This window comes from Chelonia mydas, chromosome 1 (genome assembly GCF_015237465.2).
Source record: "Chelonia mydas isolate rCheMyd1 chromosome 1, rCheMyd1.pri.v2, whole genome shotgun sequence".
In the NCBI taxonomy this organism is placed as follows: domain Eukaryota; kingdom Metazoa; phylum Chordata; order Testudines; family Cheloniidae; genus Chelonia; species Chelonia mydas.
The window spans coordinates 117,533,111-117,554,960 of NC_057849.1; the positions used below are offsets into that span (position 1 = coordinate 117,533,111).

At 38.5% G+C, this 21,850-nt stretch overlaps 1 protein-coding gene across 6 annotated transcripts in view; it reads left to right on the forward strand.

The window, feature by feature from the left end:
- The window catches only part of MGAT4A (alpha-1,3-mannosyl-glycoprotein 4-beta-N-acetylglucosaminyltransferase A), a 138,923-nt gene that overhangs the window by 31,963 nt on the left and 85,110 nt on the right, over positions 1–21,850 (forward strand). For 4 of the 6 annotated variants that reach the window (XM_037898565.2, XM_037898576.2, XM_037898571.2 and 1 more), the window contains 2 exons: positions 17,218–17,385; positions 20,494–20,634. In XM_037898565.2, the coding sequence (XP_037754493.1) occupies positions 17,218–17,385; positions 20,494–20,634 (309 nt within the window). The remainder of the gene's footprint in view (positions 1–17,217; positions 17,386–20,493; positions 20,635–21,850) is intronic. The other 2 variants (XM_037898579.2, XM_043537353.1) reach the window with 1 other exon arrangement.

Sequence of the window (21,850 nt, forward strand, 5' to 3'; positions counted from 1 at the left end):
CCACATTTCAGGAAGGATTTGGACAAATTGGAGAGAGTCCAGAGAAGCACAACAAAAATGATTAAAGGTCTAGAAAACATGACCTTTGAGGGAAAATTGTAAAAACTGGGTTTGTTTAGTCTGGAAAAAGAGAAGACCAAGAGGGGACACTACAGTTTTCAAGTATGTAAAAAGCTGTTACAAGGAGGAGGAAGAAAAACTGTTTTTCTTAACTTCTGAGGATAGGACAAGAAGCAATGGGCTTAAATTGAAGCATCGAGGTTTAGGTTGGAAATTAAGAAAAACTTCCTGTTGGTGGTTAAGCACTAGAATAAATTGCCTAGGGAGGTTGTGGAATCTCCATCACTGAAGATTTTTAAAAGCAGGTTAGACAAACACCTGTCAGGAATGGTGTAGATAATTAGTCTCGCCATTAGTGCAGGGGACTGGACTAGATGACCTCTTGAGGTCCCTTGTTCATCAGAAGTGCAAAACATCCTCTCCAGCAGCAGGAAAGAGTCCACGAGGCAGTCCACGAGTCGTTCCTACCAAGTGAAGTGGAAATGCTCTGCCTCCTGGGCCCAACAGAAGGGACTTTCCCAGAAGAGCTGGAGATTCCCCTCCTTTTGGATTACCTCCTGTCTTTGAATGCATTGGGTGTCACTCTCAACTCCCTCAAGGTACATGTGGCAGCAGTAAACTCCTTTCACTTCAGTTTATCTTAGGGCTGTCAAAAGATTTTAAAAAGTAGTGATTAAGCACAGTTTTAATTTCAGTGTTAAACAATAAATAAATACCAATTGAAATTTATTATAACTATTTTTGAAAGTTTTTCTATATTTTCAAATATATTTATTTCAATTACAACACTGAATACAAAGTATACAGTGCTCACTTTATATTATCTTTAATTACAAATATTTGCACTGTAAAAAAGATAGAAGAAATAATATTTTCAGTTTACCTCATAAGTACTGTGGTGCAGTCTCTTTATTGTGAAAGTGAAACTTACAAAGGTAAAATTATTTTTTTAACATAACTGCACTCAAAAATAAAACAATGTAAAACTTCAGAGCTTACGAGTCTGCTCAGTCCTACTTCTTGTTCAGTTAATTGCTAAGACAAACAAGTTTTTTTACATTTACAGGAAATAATGCTGCCCTCTTCTTATTTATAATGTCACCTGAAACTGAGAACTGGCGTTCAGATTGTACGGTTGTAGCCAGCGCTGCAAGGTGTTTACGTACCAGATAAACTAAACATTTGTATGCCCCTTCATGCTTTGAGCACCATTCCAGAGGACATGCTTCCAAGCTGATGAAGGGTTCTGCTCGATAATGATCCAAAACAGTGTGGACTGATGCATGTTCATTTTTATCATCTGATAAAATCATCATCAGATGCCACCAACAAGTTTAATTATTTTTTTTCTTTTTTGTGGCTTGGGTTCTGTAATTTCTGCATTGGGGTGTTGCTGTTTTAAGACTTCTGAAAGCATGCTCCACACCTTGTCCCTCTCAGATTTTGGAAGACACTTCAGATTCTTACGCCTTGGGTCAAATGCTGTAGCTATCTTTAGAAATATCACATTGGTACCTTTTTGCATTTTGTCAAATCTGCAACGAAAACGTTCTTAAATTGAACAACATATGCTGGGTCGTCATCCAAGACTGCCAGAACACGAAATATATAGCAGAATGCAGGTAAAACCATAAAGAAGGAGACATACAGTTCTCCCTCAAGGAGTTCAGTCACAAACCTGAGGAGCTTTAGTAGTGTTTCCAGCTTCTGCAGTTTTTCAAAATCATTACTTGTCGACACTGATAGATTGTGTTTTGAAGAGCTAAGGTGGCTGTGATCGCGGTGCTGAACCATACCTAATGTGGAGTTCCATCTGGCTGAAATATCTTGTACAAGAGGTTCTTGTTTATGTCCATTTGCAGCTTGTTGTTTTTCTAGCTCTGTATTGTTAACTGGACTATGTTTTGAAATGGCCAACAAGTTTTCTATATTTTGCCAGCAGGTTTTCAAAACCCCCGAGTGCTACTGTAATGGATTGCTGCAGATTGTGAGCGATGCACATCGTGTTCAAAAGGCAAATGACTGGCTGCTGCTATTATTATTATGTGCACTGTTAGTACTAATTGTTACCTTTTCTTGAATATTGCATTCTTTGGCAACATCCAAGAAACACTTTGCACAAGTTTCAACATATTGTCTCTCTTCAGTATGCGTTTCTGTTAAAGCAAACTACTGCAGTGTCCATGCAGTATCAGTCAGGTGTTCCATGACTCTAAGGTAGCTGTGATTGCTCAAGGGTGTCCAGTGATCACCAATCAAAACAACAGCTAGTGCATTTTTCAGAAGTTCCAACTTTGTAGTCTTCCCGTTGTGATGTCCTGTATTTGGGTTGCACATGGTTCCTTGGGAGGGCATATTGCATGACTGATTGGAAGATGCAATTTGAATAACATCTCTTAGCGCTCTGACGTTTACAGTGTTGCGAGGTCTGCAGTCCATAGCTATCCACTTTGCAATAGCATTGGTTAAGAGGTTGTACTTTGTTTGATTCATGGGCTTGTAGCAATCCTGAAACTCTGTAAGCATACTCTGTCACAGCTGGCAAGATTAATTTCTGTTGGTGGGCTATCTGTAGTGCAAGAAGTAGAGGTGAAAGCATGTTTAGGGCATAGGTGGTATGCAGACTTTAAGTACTTTGATGGTGTTGGATCTCAACCTTGCAATAGCTACAGATAAGTCTTTTTATCCAGAGAACCATCCATAAGTTTTTTAAAAATAAACTTCCCATTCAAAAGACCTGAACTGCTGCTGCTTTACTCCATTAACTCTTTCTGATATTTAATCACTCCAGAACATAGTAGAACTGTGCCAATGTCCGCCAAGAGATTAAGTACAGTAAGTGAAGAGGGCCAAAACAGAGGTGTGCAATTAACGCTTGTTTAAAAAAAAAGTGTTCATTTGTTTTGCATTAATCACTTTTGTTAACTGCGATTAATTGACAGCCCTAGTTTTTTTTTTAAATTGACTGTTAAGCCCCAGCTATAACCCAGGCTACATTTGATTTTAGAGCAGATCTCCTCAGCTTTGTTCCCCCCTCTGAGGCGTTTGTATCAGCTGGTGCCCCTGCAGACTTCATAGAGTGAGCTGGGCCTAGAAAAGCCAGAGGCAAAAGGAAGGCCCAGTTTATTTCACCCCAGTACTAAGCATTGCATTGGGGATCTTGGCTGGCTCAGTGGGCAAAGTGCAGTTTACCACTCAGAGCCCAGTCCAGGTGGAATTATCTTGTACCTTCCCCAGGGCAGGAAAGGAGCCAAGGAGGATGGGTGGCTGGCTCTGGTGGGCAGGGTACAGGCATTGTCTCAGCAGCCCAGTCTGGGTTGGCGTGCTTTAGTTCTACTCCCCTGGCCAGGAAAGGAGCCGGGCAGGATTGGAAAAGAATAGGCTTCAGGCATAAACAGCTTCCCTTTCCCCATTTCCATGAGGGGAAGATGCCAGAAGAGCATCACACTGGATGGAAGATCAGGTCCCTAGAGCCCACACCTTGCACAAAACTTAAAATTTGACTTTGGCTGGATTAGTGGGAGTGCTTATACTGACTGTCAACAATTTGTTGCTTTTTTTTTTTTTTTTTTAAAGAGTGTTTGAGTACATTGTGCAATATACCTGATATCCAGTATCATAATTGGAGGTAGGGAAGTCACCAGAAAAAAACAGGTGCACACCTCACAAACACGTACATGAACTTTCTCTCATTAAATGAATGAAAATACCAGACCATTCTGAGGCTTTTTATGGGTTTTTATGTGTGGAGGGATGAGGGAGACGGAGACCTGGCAGTGCACGTCCCCCACCCCCACTCCCCAAATGAAAACAACAAAAAACTGAATGCAGCCTATTACACCTATCCTGTTAAAACTGTATATATCTGTTCGTACATCTAACTTGCATCATTTTGTAAATGTATACAAGCAATTCCAAGAACAGCAAAGGTTAGATTTTCAAGTGTGCAGCTGCTCTTGTGTTCTGCATTGGCGGAACCTTATTAAATAGCTTCTGTTCTAACATGTTATGATGGCTATAACAATAAAAGACTTTGAACAGAGTCAGCAGTAAAGTAGAACCTGCTAATTAGCACTAATGAATTGAGACCCATTGCAAACTAATTTGTGAATTGGGTAGTAAGGACTCCATTCCTTCTCTAATTTAAATCAGTGGAAAAGCGACCATTGACTTCAACTGGAGGAGCATCTGATCCTAAATTAATATAGTTACAAAAAAAAACCAATCTAATGCTGAATCACAAAATATGCTTCATTCATTTGATGCATTTCAGTTTCAATATTTAGGATGTCATCGTATATTGTCTAATAATAGGGCTGTCGATTTAACTCTCACGATTAACTAAAAAAAATTAATAGTTTTAATTGCACTGTTAAAAAATAGAATACCAATTGAAATTTATCAAATATTTTGGATGTTTTTCTACATTTTCATATATATTGTATTCTGTGTTGTAATTGAAATCAAAGTGTATATTATTTATTATTACAAATATTTGCACTGTAGAAATGATAAAAGAAAATAGTATTTTTCAGTTCACCTGGTACAAGTACTGTAGTGCAATCTTTGTCGTGAAAGTGCAATTTACAAATGTAGATTTTTTTTTTTACATAACTGCACTCAAAACCAAAACAATGTAAAACTTCAGAGCCTACAAGTCGACTCAGTCCTACTTCTTGTTCAGCCAATCACTAAGACAAACAAGTTTGTTTACATTTACAGGAGATAATGCTGCCCTCTTATTTACAATGTCACCAGAAAGTGAGAACAGGGCATTTGCATGGCACTTTTGTAGCTGGCATTGCAAGGTATTTATGTGCCAGATATGCTAACCAATCATATGCCCCTTCATGGTTTGGCCACCATTCCAGAGGACATGCTTCTGTGCTGATGATGCTAATTAAAAAAAAATGAGCTAATTAAATTTGTGACTGAATTCCTTGGGGGAGAATTGTATGTCCCCTGCTCTGCTTTACCTACATTCTGCCATATATTTCATGTTATATATGGTAAACCCAGGACAAACAGCTACAAAAGGGAGGTAGTAATTAGTCCCAGGGGATTAAAAGGCCCCTTCCTTTTGAGGAGAGAGAACCACAGGGCAATAAGGTTCAGCTGGAAAAGGGGTTGCTAGGGAATCAATTAGGTTCCGCTGACTCCAACTACTTGGGACCTTTTTAAACCCTCCCCTGGGTGGTAGGAGGGGGAGAGTGAGGGAGTGAGAGGAGCAGGGAAGCTGCCAGTAGGCTGTTTGCAGCAAGACACCAGACCTTCCCAGTAGGGAGGCTGCACTCGCTCCCCAGAGGGGAAGGAAAACATGCACAAGGGACTGACAGAGGAGAGGAGTAGCAGGACCCTGTGCCACCTGTAAGGATTCGCCTTGCCCCAAACCTGAGTCTCCAAGGCTAAAAAGGACTGAGCCTACTGAGGCGAACAAGGTATTTTGCCACATTTAGCAGTCTCGGATGATGACCCAGCACATGTTCGTTTTAAGAACACTTCCATTGTAGATTTCACAAAATGCAAAGAAGGTACCAGTGTGAGATTTCTAACCCACCCAAGGTTTAAGAATCTGAAGTGCCTTCCAAAATCTAATCAGGACGGGGTGTGGAGCATGCTTTCAGAAGTCTTAAAAGAGCAAGACTCCGATGCAGAAACTACAGAACCCGAACCACCAAAAAAGAAAATCAACCTTCTGCCCGTGGGATCTGACTCAGATGGTGAAAATGAACATGCGTTGGTCCACACTGCTTTGGATTGTTATCCAGTAGAACCCGTCATCAACATGGACGTATGTTCCCTGGAATGGTGGTTGAAGCATGAAAGAACATACAAATTTTTAGCGCATCTGGCATATAAATATCTTGCGACGCCAGCTAAAACAGTGCCGTGTGAACACCTGTTCTCACTTTCAGGTGACGACGTAAACAAGAATCGGGCAGCATTATCTCCTGCAAATGTAAACAAACTTGTTCGCCTTAGTGATTGGCCGAATAAGAAGTAGGACTTAGTGGACTTGCAGGAATATGAGTGGAATATGAACAAGAGGCTGCTAGGCAGCTCTAACTCCACATTCTACAGGCCATTATCCTCTGATCCCACTGAGGATTACCAAAAGAAACTGCACCATCTGCTCAAGAAACTCCCTGAAGAAGCACAGGAACAGATCTGTGCAGACACATGTCTAGAACCCCGATCCATAAACCTGGGAATCCTGGACACCCCATCATCTCAGACATTGGCACCCTGACAGCAGGATTTTCTGGCTCTGTGGACTCTCTCCTCAGGCCCTACGCTACTAGCACTCCCAGCTATCTTTGAGACAACCACTGACTTCCTGAGGAAACTACAATCTATCAGTGATCTTTCAGAAAACACCATCCTGGCCACTATGGATGTAGAAGCCCTCTACACCAACATTCCACACAAAGATGGACTACAAGCTATCAGGAACAGTATCCCCGATAATGTCACGGCAAACCTGGTGGCTGACCTTTGTGACTTTTTGTCCTCACCCACAACTATTTCACATTTGGGGACAATATATACCTTCAAGTCAGTGGCACTGCTATGGGAATCCGCATGGCCCCACAGTGTGCTAACATTTTTATGGCTGACTTAGAACAATGCTTCCTTAGCTCTTGTCCCCTAACACCACTACTCTACTTGCGCTACACTGATGACATCTTCATCATCTGGACCCATGGAAAAGAAGCCCTTGAGGAATTCTACCATGATTTCAACAATTTCCATCCCACCATCAACCTCAGCATAGACCAATCCACGCAAGCGGTCCATTTCCTGGACACTACTGTGCTAATAAACAATGGTCACATAAACACCACCCAATATGGGAAACCTACTGACCGCTATACTTACGTACATGCCTCCAGCTTCCATCCAGGACACACCACACGATCCATTGTCTACAGCCAAGCTCTAAGATAAAACCGCATTTGCTCCAATCCCTCAGACAGAGACAAACACCTACAAGTTCTCTATCAAGCATTCTTAAAACTACAATACCCACCTGCTGAAGTGAAGAAACAGATTGATAGAGCCAGAAGAGTACCCAGAAGTCACCTACTACAGGACAGGCCCAACAAAGAAAATAACAGAACGCCACTAGTCATCACCTTCAGCCCCCAACTAAAACCTCTCCAATGCATCATCAGAGATTTACAACCTATCTGAAAAATGATCCCTCACTCTCACAGATCTTGGGAGACAGACCAGTCCTCGCTTACAGACAGCCCCCCAACCTGAAGCAAATACTCACCAGCAACCACACACCACACAACAAAAACACTAACCCAGGAACCTATCCTTGCAACAAAGCCCGATGCCAACTCTGTCCACATATTTATTCAAGTGACCTCATCATAGGACCTAATCACATTAGCCACGCCATCAGAGGCTCGTTCACCTGCATATCTAGCAATGTTATATATGCCATCATGTGCCAGCAATGCCCCTCTGCCATGTACATTGCCCAAACCGGACAGTCTCTAGGCAAAAGAATAAATAGACACAAATCTGACATCAGGAATCATAACATTCAGAAACTGGTAGGAGAACATTTCAGTCTCTCTGGCCACTTAGTAAATGATTTAAGGGTGGCAATTTTGCAACAGAAAAGCTTCAAAAACAGACTCCCACGAGAAACTGCTGAGCTTGAATTAATATGTAACCTAGATACCATTAACTTGGGTTTGAATAGAGACTGGGAGTGGCTGGGTCATTACACATATTGAATCGAATAAATTTGTTAGTCTCTAAGGTGCCGCAAGTACTCCTGTTCTTATTATTAATTCTTATGGGGAAATTGAATTCGCTTAACATTGTTTTGCTTAAAGTAGCATTTTTCAGGAACATAACTACAGTGTTAAGTGAGGAGTTACTGTACTAAAGTACTGAAACTTTCTTAGAGGTTTTTTATTAGAATTTGAACAAAAAATCTTTACGTGATTAAAATAACAGAATTATACTTGGAAAAAACCTAATATATCTTTAAAAATCAGTTTCAGTTAACTGGTGACCACACACACTAAATGCCCTAATCATCATTGTATTGTTATATGGCATCACAATATGGTAGTGTTAAAGTTGCTTTGGTGCCTTAACTTTGCATTCTCGTATTTTAACTAGGGCTGTGAATTGCAGTTAACTCAAGTGGTTAACTCAAAACAAATTACCTGGATTAAAAAAATTGTGATTAATCGCACTGTTAATAATAGAATACCAAATGAAATTTATTAATATTTTGGATGTTTTTCTACATTTTCAAATATGTTGATTTCAGTTACAGCACACAACACAAAGTATACAGTGCTCACTTTATATTATTATCTTTGATTACAAATATTTGCACTGTAAAATGATAAAACAAATAGTATTTTTCAGTTCACCTCATACAAGTACTGTAGTGCAATCTTTGTCGTGAAAATGCAACTTACAAATGTAGATTTTTTTTTGTTACATAACTCCATTCCAAAAGAAAACAATGTAAAACTTTAGAGCCTACAAGTCAACTCAGTCCTACTTCTTGATCAGCCAATTGCTAAGACAAACAAGTTTGTTTACATTTACAGGAGATAATGCTGCCCTCTTCTTATTTACAGTGTCACCAGAAAGTGAGAACAGGGCATTTGCATGGCACTTTTGTAGCTGGCATTGCAAGGTATTTACGTGCCAGATATGTTAAACATTCATATATCACTTCATGCTTCGGTTACCATTCCAGAGGACATGTTTCCATGCTGATGACGCTCGTTTAAAAAAAAAAATGCGTTAATTAAATTTGTGATTGAACTGAATATCCCAAAATATTTAAATAAATGGTATTCTATTCTTCTATTATTGTTTAACAGTGTGATTAAAACTGCAAGTAATCATGTTTTTTTAATCTCGTGATTAATTGCGATTAATTTATTGAATCATTTGACAGTCCTAACTTTAACATGTTTGGATTTCTTCTAAAATGTAACCTTAATCTTGAATTTCCTTGGTTTGTAGTGCTTGGATTTGGAATACTTACAACATGCCTCTAATATTTTCTGCTCTTAAATTACAGTTATACTCAACCTAAACTCCAGTTCAATGTCATTTTTTCTCGTGGGATGGATAGATAACTTGAATGATTCCTTGAGTCATGATATTTGGCAATTAGAGACTTTGTTGACAAAAAATTGTACACCAAATGTAATTCTGTCTTAAAAAGAAAATGCACCAGACTTTGAAAACAAGAATGAAAATCTGGGAAAGTAATTCAACTACTAGCATCCAAAACCCCATGCTGTTGCATCAGTGTGGCAATTGAGCCAAGTAATCCACCATCTGAGCAGTCTCCTTCTTATAGCCAGTGAAATTGTTGCATGCCAATTAGCTGTACAGTAAGGTCGTGATTACCTCTGATATCATGATCTAGGAGTCTTGGCATGGCATAGATACGTCTTGGTGTTGCATGGATGTAATTTGTCAAAAAGTAAAAAGTCAAAATGACTGAGAACTTCGATACCACACCGCAAATCCCCGTAATGATTGAACTTGTTGATATTATGAACAAAAAGAGCTCCCAGCCATGCTTGTAGCTCTTTCCATGGCTTCACACCAACTCAACAGACACTGTAGCCTTGAGTGACACACTGTGACAATACTGGAATTTTATTGTATAGATAAGAAATCTAAGAAGTCTCAAGGTAAATGCAGAAAAGTCACAGCAAAGTTCTCTTACAGTATTAGGGCTTGCCTATAAAGGGAAATTGACCAGAATAACTACTGTGAATTGTGCTATTCTGAAATAGCTCCCAATGAGGGCACTCTTATTCTGGAATTTTAACAATCTTATCACCTGTAGGTGACTTTATAAGCCATGATATTTTTTTTAATTGAGAAATTTCTTTTTTTTTGTTTTGTGAGCAGGGATTTTCATATATCACAGCGATTACTTCCCTTCCATGTCCTTATGTGAAGTCTTTTCAACAGAAAACGAGCATTTTTAATACATTGTGTACACCAGATGCACCCGATTTCTGTGCATTGGAAAATTTCCTAAAGCTGGCTCAAAAAACTTAATTCCAGGCGTTGCATAGTTGGATAACTCTTTGTGCAATTAATTCTTTCATGTGAGGAGTAACAAATTGATTGAGCAAGGTAAAGTAGTTGAAGACTCTAGCCTACATTCATAATAACAAAATGATTCTGTTAGGTCATCCTTGACCTCAGATTGAGATTTTGTAAAAATGAGCTTTTGTGAAACCTAAGACAAATGCAAATATTTTTAAGAGTTAAAATATATATTCTGTGGAAAGAGCTTTGTAAAAATATACTCCTCTACACTGTTTGCAGCATTCTACTAGTGCATGGTACTAAATTGACACATAAGCAACTGGACCCGTCTTCATTGTCCAAACTCTGGGGAAAAAAATAGACAATAAAAATATTTTAACTGAATTTAAAAAATATATCTTCTACCTGTTATTGGTGTGGGGTGATAATCCCCATAGAAATGCCTATAAAGAAATAAAATAAGAGTAGCATCAGTTGTGAGGAGACTTGTTCTTAAAATATGAATTTTAACTTGACAATGCACTTTTTAAATACAGATTGGTAAACTTCATATTAGCATTTCAGGCTAGATGTGACAGTGGTCCCTTCTGGTCTTATAGTCTATGAATCTATGAAATTTGCTATGCAGATTTTGTTAAGTATTATATTAAGTGTGGTTCCATGATTACATTATGGTGGAAACATGGGTAGGAATTGTTTCAGATACATTTTTACTTTCGGTTCTGAAGTATTATGACTACAGTTTTGTTTTTGAAGAAGACCCATGCATCTCACATAAGAATTTGAACTCCACTGGAAAAGGTTCAGTTTGAGTTTTAGTAGGCATAGCAGTCTGAGAGAATTAATGTAGCAAGGGCTGTGATTTTTCTGAGGATGCCTGCTGACAATCTCCTACTGTACAATTTGTTCTGAAAGCATGTGTTTTAGTACTCAATCAATTAAAAAACCTGCAGGATGACAAAAATGTCAAACATTAGATGAATAAGGCTATTGACATCTGTTAAATAGACCAATTACTTTATTTTGATTCCTTGTTTTTACAGGGGAAAATTCATAGATTCATAGATATTTAGGTCAGAAGGGACAATTATGATCATCTAGTTTGACCTCCTGCACAACGCAGGCCATAGAATTTCATCCACAACTCCTGCGAAAAACCTCTCACCCATAAATAACACAGCTAGGGAAATATATATAAATTAGATGCAAACCTGAGGTAGCAAAGTGCAAGACTGTTTTACAGCCACATTCTCTACTGATACTTTCATGTTGCGAGTAATATGTAGGGTTTAATTCATTTTTTCAAAATAGGTAACTAATTACAAAAAGGTATTTTAAATCTGCATAGCTCATTTTTTTTAACAAGATATAAATGTTCATAACAAATGAATACAAAAATTGATATGATTGGAAGACTTTTTTGGATCTTCAGATTTACCAGTCCAGATTGAGGGGTTGCTGGTTTTTGTTTGAAATTGATGGACAGCAGCATTAACAAAATTGTAATCAGATTTTTGAGAACCAAAGGCTTGTTTCTCACTCCTCTCTTTTTCAGATTGGTCTTTTGCCTCCAATAGAGAGACATTCTTCCAGGATCTGAAGACTTAACTATCGCCATCTGATGACTGACCTGGAGTATAAGGCTAATAAAAACATAGCAATGTAACCCATTTCTATATATTTGTTTCACTAAAGTATTGCTGAGTCTGCTTGTTAGTTTTGAATCCTGGAATCTGTTCCTCTTAAAGGGCTAGCATTTGGCAGTTCCCCCGAACAGGACTCATCTGGCATTGTACACAGGTAAATGCCCACTTCCTCCCTACTGTCTTCTTGTGCTCCCCTATTTAAGATTTCATTATATTTTTAAAAGTGACCTTTATGGTTGCAAAAGAAACCTTCAAATGTGAACTCGGGTATAGCAATAATGTAGTGCTGTTATCCTGAGCCTGCATAGAGACTGAAACAATAACTTGGAAAGGTGTGAACTTCCTCTATTGGCACTACGTTTAATTGTAACGTCCATCAGCTTTCTATTAAATACATTTTCCCCACCTGGGGGTTTTTCACCTTCCTCTGCAGCATGGGGCATGGGTTACTTGCTGATTTAAAACTAGTATAAATGGTGGATTCTCTGTAACTTGAAGTCTTTAAATCAGGATTTGAGGACTTCAGTAACTCAGCCAGAGGTTATGGGTCTATTACAGGAGTGGGTGGATAAGATTCTGTGGCTTGCAGTGTGAAGGAGATCAGACTAGAGCAGTGGTTCTCAAACTTTTGTATTGGTGACCCCTTTCAAACAACAAGCCTATGAGTGCAACCCCCTCCCCTATAAATTAAAAACACATTTTATATTAAACACTATTATAAATGCTGGAGGCAAAGCAGAGTTTGGGGGTGGAGGCTGACATTTCATGACCCCCTGAGGGGTCGTAATCCCCAGTTTGAGAACCCCTGGACTAGAGGATCATGATTTTCCCTTCTGGCCTTAGATTCTAGCCTGTCCACACCTACCATGATGTTAGGAACCATGTGCTAACCATATGTATACATGTGAACCCTATGTGAACACAATTACAATTTTTGGTAAAAGCAGTAGTGTAGTCAGAATCTTATACTTTTAATTGTATCTTCTGCACCCTTGTTGGTAGATTTTTAAAAATACTAGAATACCTCTAAACAGTAATGTGAGAACTTGTTCTTAAACAACTTCCTGCTGTAGTTGTAGCACTGTCTTTAGACTGTCCAGTTGTACTTTCGATTTCTTTGTAGGATTCCTACCCTCAAGACTGGTGTATCATGAAACCTATGATAGCCACAGGGGCTGCAACTCTACTCATTGTATTATGGAGTCTTTCAATGTACAATTATAAAGGTTATTCTGCAGTAGTTTGTCCATTTAATCTAAAAGCTATTGACAGCTTTAAGAACTCTGAAGCTTTAATCTTAAACATTGTAACATTACTGCAGCAGAGTGACTTGGGCGAAGTTTGGAGAGAGTTTTAGCCATTTTAATGTTCAGACTATTTTTCATTTGAAATGTTGGTATTCAGAGCTTTCTGGTCGTGCAAACTATTAACATACAATTTAGGCTGCTTCTGCTACAGTATTCAGTTATTCTGGCAGACATATATATAAAATGAAACTACACTGGTTTTTCTCTCCTTTTTTTTCTTATTTTTTTGCTACCCCTTTTTCTTGCTAAGGGAAAAAAGACCACTTAACTGTTAAAATCATCAAGGGTTCATTTTAACACACTGGACTAGTAATAAAGAAAATATAACTTAAAAACCAGTGAAAAACTCACTAATATTTCCAGATTCTTCTTGCTGAGTTTAGAAAATTGGCATCTATTGTAAAAAATAGCTTGCTAGCTGGCCGGAACTGGAACTAAAAAAACCCTAACTATATAATATAGAATGTGTGTGGGGCTGAGGCTGCAAGGAAAATGGACAGCATTTGTAGCTTGTGGAGTGTGTTCTTCTCTTGAGGTGCCAGTGGAACTCCCATTACATTCATGAGCACCACACAAGAATCAAGCTCCCAAAAGAGCATGTCTGGGTTTTTGACTCTGCCTGTTATGAGCAGTGCTTGGATCAAGAAAAAAAAAGATGGAGAAACCTAACTGCTAAACTAGCAGACAGTGTTAATTTTCCAGGAAATTCAGAACATTAAGACAGATTAAACATTTACTTTTAATTACTGGAGTTATGCTGGCTGAATGAAAACAACTGACAAAGAATTAAAACATTCAGTTCTTATGTAATTTCTCAACAGGAAAATCATCTCTATTAGCAGTTATTGAGTATTGATATTTTTATTTGATCCTTTTGGCTTCCAAAGCAAAGTGTATGGCAAAACGTCAGCTTCACATTTTTACTGTAAAATGGTAAATGCTTCTTAAATAAAAATATCAAGGATCAAGCTGTAAAACCTGCAGAATTTTTGAAGACCAAATCTTCCGTTAAATTTTCTACTCATTTGCTGCTTCTCTGTATGGGAACAAATGGTGTTTTATTCATCAGATAGATCTCTTTTGGGGTCCTTCCATCAGCTTTATGGAGGCTAGTAATTTGGTATCTCAATTCCTTCCTCTGTTTTATTAAATTATTGTGAGATTCAACATAAATAGAAGGAAAGAAGCATTCGGTAATATGGCGGAAACTTAAGTATTTTTTTCATTTAAGTTATTGATCCTTTAGTGACCTGTTTTTCTAACTTATTTAAATTTTAATGTTTTCTTTTTTGCTAAAATAATTAAAAATCTGAAGTTTTCCTACTTGTGTCAAGAGATCCCTATGAGCTATTTTGGTACTGCTAACTAAGCAATAATTCTTATTTCAATTAGCTGCCTGGGTTTTTTGGTGGGAAGCAATGGACCATTGTGTGTATTATTCTGTGCGAAACAAACTGACACATATCAAGAGGTTGTTTGTGAACTGTGTTTTGTTCCTTCTTTTCTAAACACAGGGTATCTTAGCTAACTAATTATGTTTTAAAAATATTAAATGGATAATACATCCTAACTACAGAGAGAAAATAAATGTAAAATAGGGGTAAAAAAGGACAAAGAAAGAAATATAGTATAATCAGTCTTTAATGGAGAACAAGGGAAAGATGAGCAGTGCATGGATAGAGAAGGAATTGTATTGTATTAGTCTTTTAACAACCAAAAAGATAATTTACCTGCAAAACTTTAATTCAGTTAAGTAGAGTTAACTTTGCACTTTTCAGAAGTTGGGATGGGAGATCACCACTGGATTACAGATGGATAGTTGGAACATCCATTTACTAGATAAAAGGGATTAAATGGATTGAGATCAGAGGTGGGGCTATTGTATGATCAGGTTGGGGACTTCAAAACAGGGAGCTGACAGGCTGGCAAAGTGAAGAGGGCAACAATGAAGGAAAGATGGTTAGCTTCTTGGGTGGTTGTGTCCTAGGACTCAGGATATCACTGAGAGGGTCTTGTGTTTACTGCAGCCCTCCTTTCTTTCTACACCTCAAAAAAAGAAAAAATGTATGTGTATTTACCTACAAACACATTTGCTTACTAATACGAGTAGGAATCCACAGTTTTAGTCACGGGGGATTGCTGGTAACTTAGTACTAAAGGATTAAATAATTAAAGTTGAACTATATCGCCAAACTCCATTTATTCATTCATACAAATTATTCAAAAGATACATATCTTTTGCAAACTATTTCCAAATGCATGTCTGCTTCAGTCTTTTTTTTATGAGTCAGTAGTGCTGCCAAGTCTGATACTGCTACAGCTACACTAACTCCTCTGAATGATTCAAATAATAAATAGGTTCTGTGTTGTTTCACTCTGAAATTAAAATTTATCTGGTACTTTGGTCCAAAAAGTTTGGTGTTTTAGACTCTGCTACAAGAAGTGTCTGCATAATTACCACATCATCTAAATCAGTGGTTCTCAACTTTTCTGGATTACTGTACCTTTTTCAGGTGTCTGACTTAGGGTTGCCGACTTTCTATCTGCAGAAAACTGAACACCCTTGCCATGCCACACCATTCCCCTTCTCTGAGGCCACGCCCCCCCCGCTCCCTCCATCTCTACCTGTCTCCATCCGTCACTCGCTCTCCCCCACCCTTGCTCACTCTCTCATTTTCACTGGGCAGGGGGTTGGGGTGTGAGGGTGGTGGGTGAGGGCTCTGGGGGGGGGGCCAGAGATGAGGGATTTGGGGTGCAGGAGAGAGCTCTGGGCTGGGGCAGGGAGTTGGGGTGTAGGAGGGGCTGAGGGCTCTGGCTGGGGGTGTGGCTCTAGGGTGGGGCCAGGGATGAGAGGTTTGGGGTGAAAGAGAAGGCTCCAGGTTACGGTGTTGGAGGGGGTATGGGCTCTGGGGTGGGGCCATAAATGAGGGGTTCAGGGTACGGGACAGGGATTGGGGTAAGGGATTTGGGTGCAGGGGGGTGAGGGCTGTGGGTGTGGGTTCTGGGATGGGGCTGGGGTTTGTCGTGCAGGAGAAGGCTCTAGGCTGGCTCAGGTTGGGGTGCGAGAGGGAGTGCGAGCTCTGAGCTGGGGGTGTGGGCTCGGGTGGGGCCAGGGATGAGGGGTTTGGGGTGCAGGAGAGGTCATGGGTAGAGGGTGGGACACAGGAGGGGATAAGGGGTGCAGGCTCCAGGCGACGCTTACCTGAGGCGGCTCCCAGGATCTCTCTCCGCCTCCTAGGCGGATGCGCCACCACGTGGCTCTGAGCGCTGCCTGCGCCTGCAGGCACCACCTCTTCAGCTCCCATTGCCAATGGTTCCTGGCTAATGGGAGCTGCTGAATTGGCGCTGGGGGCAGAGGCAGCACGCAGAGCCCCCGTGGCCGCCCCTATGCCTAGGAGCTGGAGGGAGATGCCAGCAGCTTCCCAGGAGCTGCATGGAGGTGGGTAGGGAGACTGCCTGCGCTGCCAACTGGACTTTTAACAGCAGTGCTGATCAGAGCCGCCAGGGTCCCTTTTCGACTGGGCATTCTGGTCAAAAACCAGAGACGGGGCAACCCTAATCTGATTTTTGTCTTATGTACCCCAGTTTTCACCTCACTTAAAAAAAAATTACGTGTTTACAAAATCATACATAAAAATACAAAAGTGTCACAGCACAATATTAGTGAAAAATTGCTTACTGTCTCATTTTACCATACAATTATAAATCAATTGGAATATAAATATTGTACTCACATTTCAGTGTATGGTATTTAGAGTAATATAAACAAGTAATTATATGAAATGTTAGTGTACTGACTTTTCTTGTGCTTTTATATAGCCTGTTATAAAACTAGGCAAATATCATCTAGATGAGTTGATATACCCCCTGGAAGACCTCTGCATATCCCTGATTGAGAACCACTGATCTAAATTCTTCTAACACTGGAGTTAACAGGAGTATATTGCATTTAATTTAATAATTTGATAAAGGTTGTCCTTCAGCCTTCCACAAAAGAAGTTATTTTTCTACTTGTTCAGAGACTCTAGGCCCAAAGTTTGCAACAGAATTGTTTTATATAAGGACGTTATTTGGGGAGTGAAGAGCAGATGAAATGTTTTCAAAAGTAAGTGACCAGACATCATTTTTCCTTCTAGAAAAGCTGATTGCTTATCAACGGGAATTTCATGCTTTAAAGGAACGTCTTCGCATTGCTGAGCATAGGACCCTGCAGCGTTCCTCTGAGCTAAATGCCATCTTGGAGCAATTCAGACGTGCAGTAGCAGAAACAAATGGAAGTAAGGATGCATTAAACAATTTTTCAGGTACAAGCCATGATATAGGGTTTTTTTATGCTTAACGTTTTACATCTCTAGATTACTGATGTCTATTGTATATAATTATTAAAAGAAAATATCCTAAAAAACCAAATGCTTGAAAACCATCCAACGGTGCATATAGCTAGTTTATATAAGCATGTTCTTATCTCTGGTACCTCTCCCCCTTCCTTCATCCTCCTTTCCCTCTGTTTGTTATATCCACTCGTATCATATTTTAAATTAGATTGTAATCTCTTCAAGGACTTGTTCAAGTGCCTAGTAAAATAGGTTTGGGGTTTCTGGGTGCTATTCAGTACAGGTGATCGGGCAGCAATTTGTATAATATTTTTACACATTTTAAGCTAAAACTGATGAGCAACTTTAAAAAAAAAAAAAAGGGGGGGGGGGGACTAGTAATCAATCCAGGCAAAGGTTAAAAGTAGAATGAAATCCTCTTTACCTGCCAGGATCTGATTTGGGGAGTCTGTGTTTCTAAAGTTTGCCTTTTAAGCAATGCAAAGCATAGTAAATAGCAGCAAACATTTGTTAACCTTTTCTTCAAAACTAATAATTAAATATTTAAAAATAATTACCTCTTATTCCTTTTCATCAAATTATGAAGCAAATCCTCAAAATTAACAAGAGCTGTATATGGAAAGATTATTAGCTTGTAGCCTAGCACAAACATATTGTAACAGTTTTCTCACTGTTTCTGTTTTGAAATATATTCCCCTGACTTTGAGATTTAACTTGTCTCTAAAAAGTCAAAATTGCCAAAAATAATTTTGTTCCAAAGGACCTCAGTCTAGCTAATTAAACCAATACTCCCTGATTTTTTTCATATGAGAGAAGTACACCTAAAACAAATATTATTTGAGGTCTGCTGTCACTTCCTAGTTCTACTATAGAACGTTGAAAAACTTCGACAAGTAGTGCCTTTTATAGAAATGGATGAATCCACTCCGTATTCTACAGCTCATGTCTTGGGTCCTCCAGCCAGGTACTGATTAAAAAGTTGTCCTTCAATATGTTAATGCCTCTCTCTTCTGGATTTTAGGTAGCCACCTGGGATTCCAGGAGCACTGGGGACATTACTTTTTAAAGTCTGCATGTAACATATCTTGTGATTTTCTTTCTGATGTGTATGTTGCCATTGTTAGCCATGTCATTGTGATATCAACATTGGACTATTGCAATGCATTCTCCATAGTGGTTTAAGACTGTAGAACATTTAGAAGCTAGAGATCATGCAGAATTAGAGATGTCTCTGAGCCATAAAGTTTGGATCTGGATCTTAATCTGAACTTTCACAAAGTTCAGAGATGGTTGGATCTGGAGTTTTAGTTCGTGTTTGTCTTTATGTAAAATGTATTGGCCTTTTTGTACAGAATGTTTGGCCATAAGAAATCATATTATACCAGTTCTCCAAAGACTGCACTGTCTTTTTCTGTTCACTTCTTGGTGCAATTAAAAATAGTAATATATATCTTTAAAACTCAATATGGCTTCAGCATAGTTGCCTAAAAGATAGTCTCCCCTTCCGTGTGCTGCCCTGCCTTCTTAAGTCAGTTGTGGTATTCTCATTAACAATCTCAGATTTGAACGAATGGTGGCAGTGTGTTTTTGCTGGAGAACCTTCTACTCTGTAATTCACTTACCGCATTGGTTTGACAGAACCCAAGTCGAGACTTTTTGGGCACAACATAAAGACTAACTCTTCACTGTGACTTTTTCCTGGGGGATGTATGGGCTAGGTATAATTATTTTTAACATTGTAATTTTGGGATTATTGCCTCTTATTTTGGGTTGACACTGGTTCACCAATTCTTGTGTTAAATTTAATGAATTGTAAATGTGCGAGAGATTACTATGATAGGTATATTTTAAATAAAATATAAATTCTCAAATCTATATTGTATTTGGTTAGTACCTTAGATCTAGAAGGAATCCAAATTGCTTTACAGATCTTATCATTCATCCACCCTGGAATACATTTGGGTGAACTTCCACGTCTACTTCTGCAATTGAAACTGCAGAGAAAATTTTGGCAGGAAGAGTGTAATCACTCAAATTGGAATTTAGCCCACACATCAAAGCTAACATCTCTACTCATTGCACTTTTGTACAAGGGCCTTTTCAAGACTATAAGTAGTCAGGAGTTTAGTTTTAGATTTAATCCAAAAAAGGCATCTCCAGTTGTATAGGAAACACTGGTTCATTTCAACATCCCAGGAAAGAGTGATATCTACTGAGTCACCATCACTTCTAAGGTAGGTAGGTTTTCTTTGGAAGTCTCCCAACCAGTTTCTGACCTGATCTTTATGAGATTCATGAGATCTCAAAGGTCAATATGAGGTGCTATGGCTTTTTTTCTAATTAAAAAAATTGGCTACGGTTTTCATATTTGATTTAAGAGAGTTGACATACTGGCAAGGGAATTTCAAAGCTGATATTTATATTCCATTGTGGAAACATCTTTAGAACTGGTTTAACTTTCGTATTTAACTGTAGTAAATAATTTATATGCCTACTTTTGTTAGGTGTATCTGTTTTTATTACAAAAGGTATATCCAAATTTAATCCCTGGACCGTTGCACCATATACTCTGTGAAGTCCTATTTCTGTGCAATATATTTGGGTGCAATGTATGTAAAAATGTGCATGCAATTTTAAAGTTATTTATTTGAGGATTAAATTGTTTCTTGAGCTCCTGTGAGAATAGATACAGATTATTTTGAATGTTTGGGGTATAATAAGCCCAATATACTGTATAATATGAAGACACATCCAAGGTAAAAATTTATGGAGGATTCTACTCAAGGTGAGTTATTTCCTCTTTGACATTGGTCATAGCACATTGTAACTCACATGCGATGATGTATGATGTTCCTGTTTCCAGAAAACTATTAAAAATCAATCTTGTTCATAACTCTTTTAAAAATTTAAAAACAGAAAAGGTTTTACTTCTTGGTACGCAAATCTTAAAAATGGTTCCTAACTCAAACAAAGCATGAATGAATGATCAGCTTTGGAACTGCATATGATTTATTCCTGCATAAACATGTAGCCTCTCTGATTAATTTTCTTCATTATTGGTTTTATATGTGTTTGCAGATGAAACACTGAAATTGTTAAAAGAGCTAATAAGCAGAAAATCTCTTCAAGTGCCAAATATCTATTACCATTTGCCTCATTTGTTGAAGAATGAAGGAAGCCTTCAGCCTTCTGTGCAGATTGGCCTGGGACGAACAGGCGGTATGCTGGCATTATTTAAATAATGTTTATATGTGTTATATATATAATTAATATTATATATGTAAAATAATATATAATATATATTATATAAAAATAATATGTCTGAAGGACTTCCTAATTTTGTTTTGGTAATATCATAATTTAAAGTATTGTTTGGTAGCTGCAATTTTATTTGTGTATCTCTTAGAACTCGCACTGAATCCAAGATAAAAGGAGTTGTCTTCAGTTTTGCTCTTTACTGCATAGTCCCAGATCACACACTACCCCCAGTGCTAAGGTATAGAATAAAAAGCACTTAATCTGGATCAAATTGTTTTATCTTTTAATGAGATTTATGAAAATTAACAAGGCATGGAAATAATACAGGCTCTGAAACTACTTTTCTGACACATCCCTTTGGCTACTCAGATATATAGGTAAATCGAGCATGGATTTAACAGTTTCAAAGTTCATGTCTGGTGTTCCCACCAATGAATTCTAGTGTATAACTCAGAGGACCTGGAATTATGGGTACCTAATGATAATTGGCTTGGTCCTTTCCATAAAAGTTGGACCTTGGTTGGAGGAGAAAAACACGTCTACTATTAGACTACATATTTTTACTCTTAATGATTCCTTATACTTTGTAAATACAAAACAAGTGATTAATCCTCAAAAGTTCTGCTCCTTCATCAGTAGATCTCCACATAATTCCATTCTTGGAGCTGCAGTCCTTAAGGCAGATAAAGCCCAACCAGGGTCATATACTTGGAAGCATGTCTGCATGTCTATAAGGCATAAAGACCCAACATATTAATCCATATGTGTCTGTCTGCCTTTTGATCTGGAGCTGCTGATTCTCTCATAATGGAAGCTTCCTTGTTTTGATAGTAGTATTACAGTTAGTGTCTTTTTTGTGTTCTGTGCGTTTGATTCTGTCCTTGTTATAACAAGATGCATGCCCATATATCAATGTGCAGAATCAAGTCTTATATTCACAGTCACACCCACTAACAAAATGGAAATACGTATTTTACATAGGGCCCTTCTAAATTCATGTCCGTGAAAAATGTGTCACAGACTGTGAAATCTGATCTCCCCCATGAAATCTGGCCTTTTGTATACTTTTTCCCTGTACTATATTAGGGGGGAAAAGTATACAAAAGTACAGTGTTTTTCAAACTGGGGGTCCTGACCCAAAAAGGACTGCAAGGCTATTGTAAGGGGGTTGCGGTAT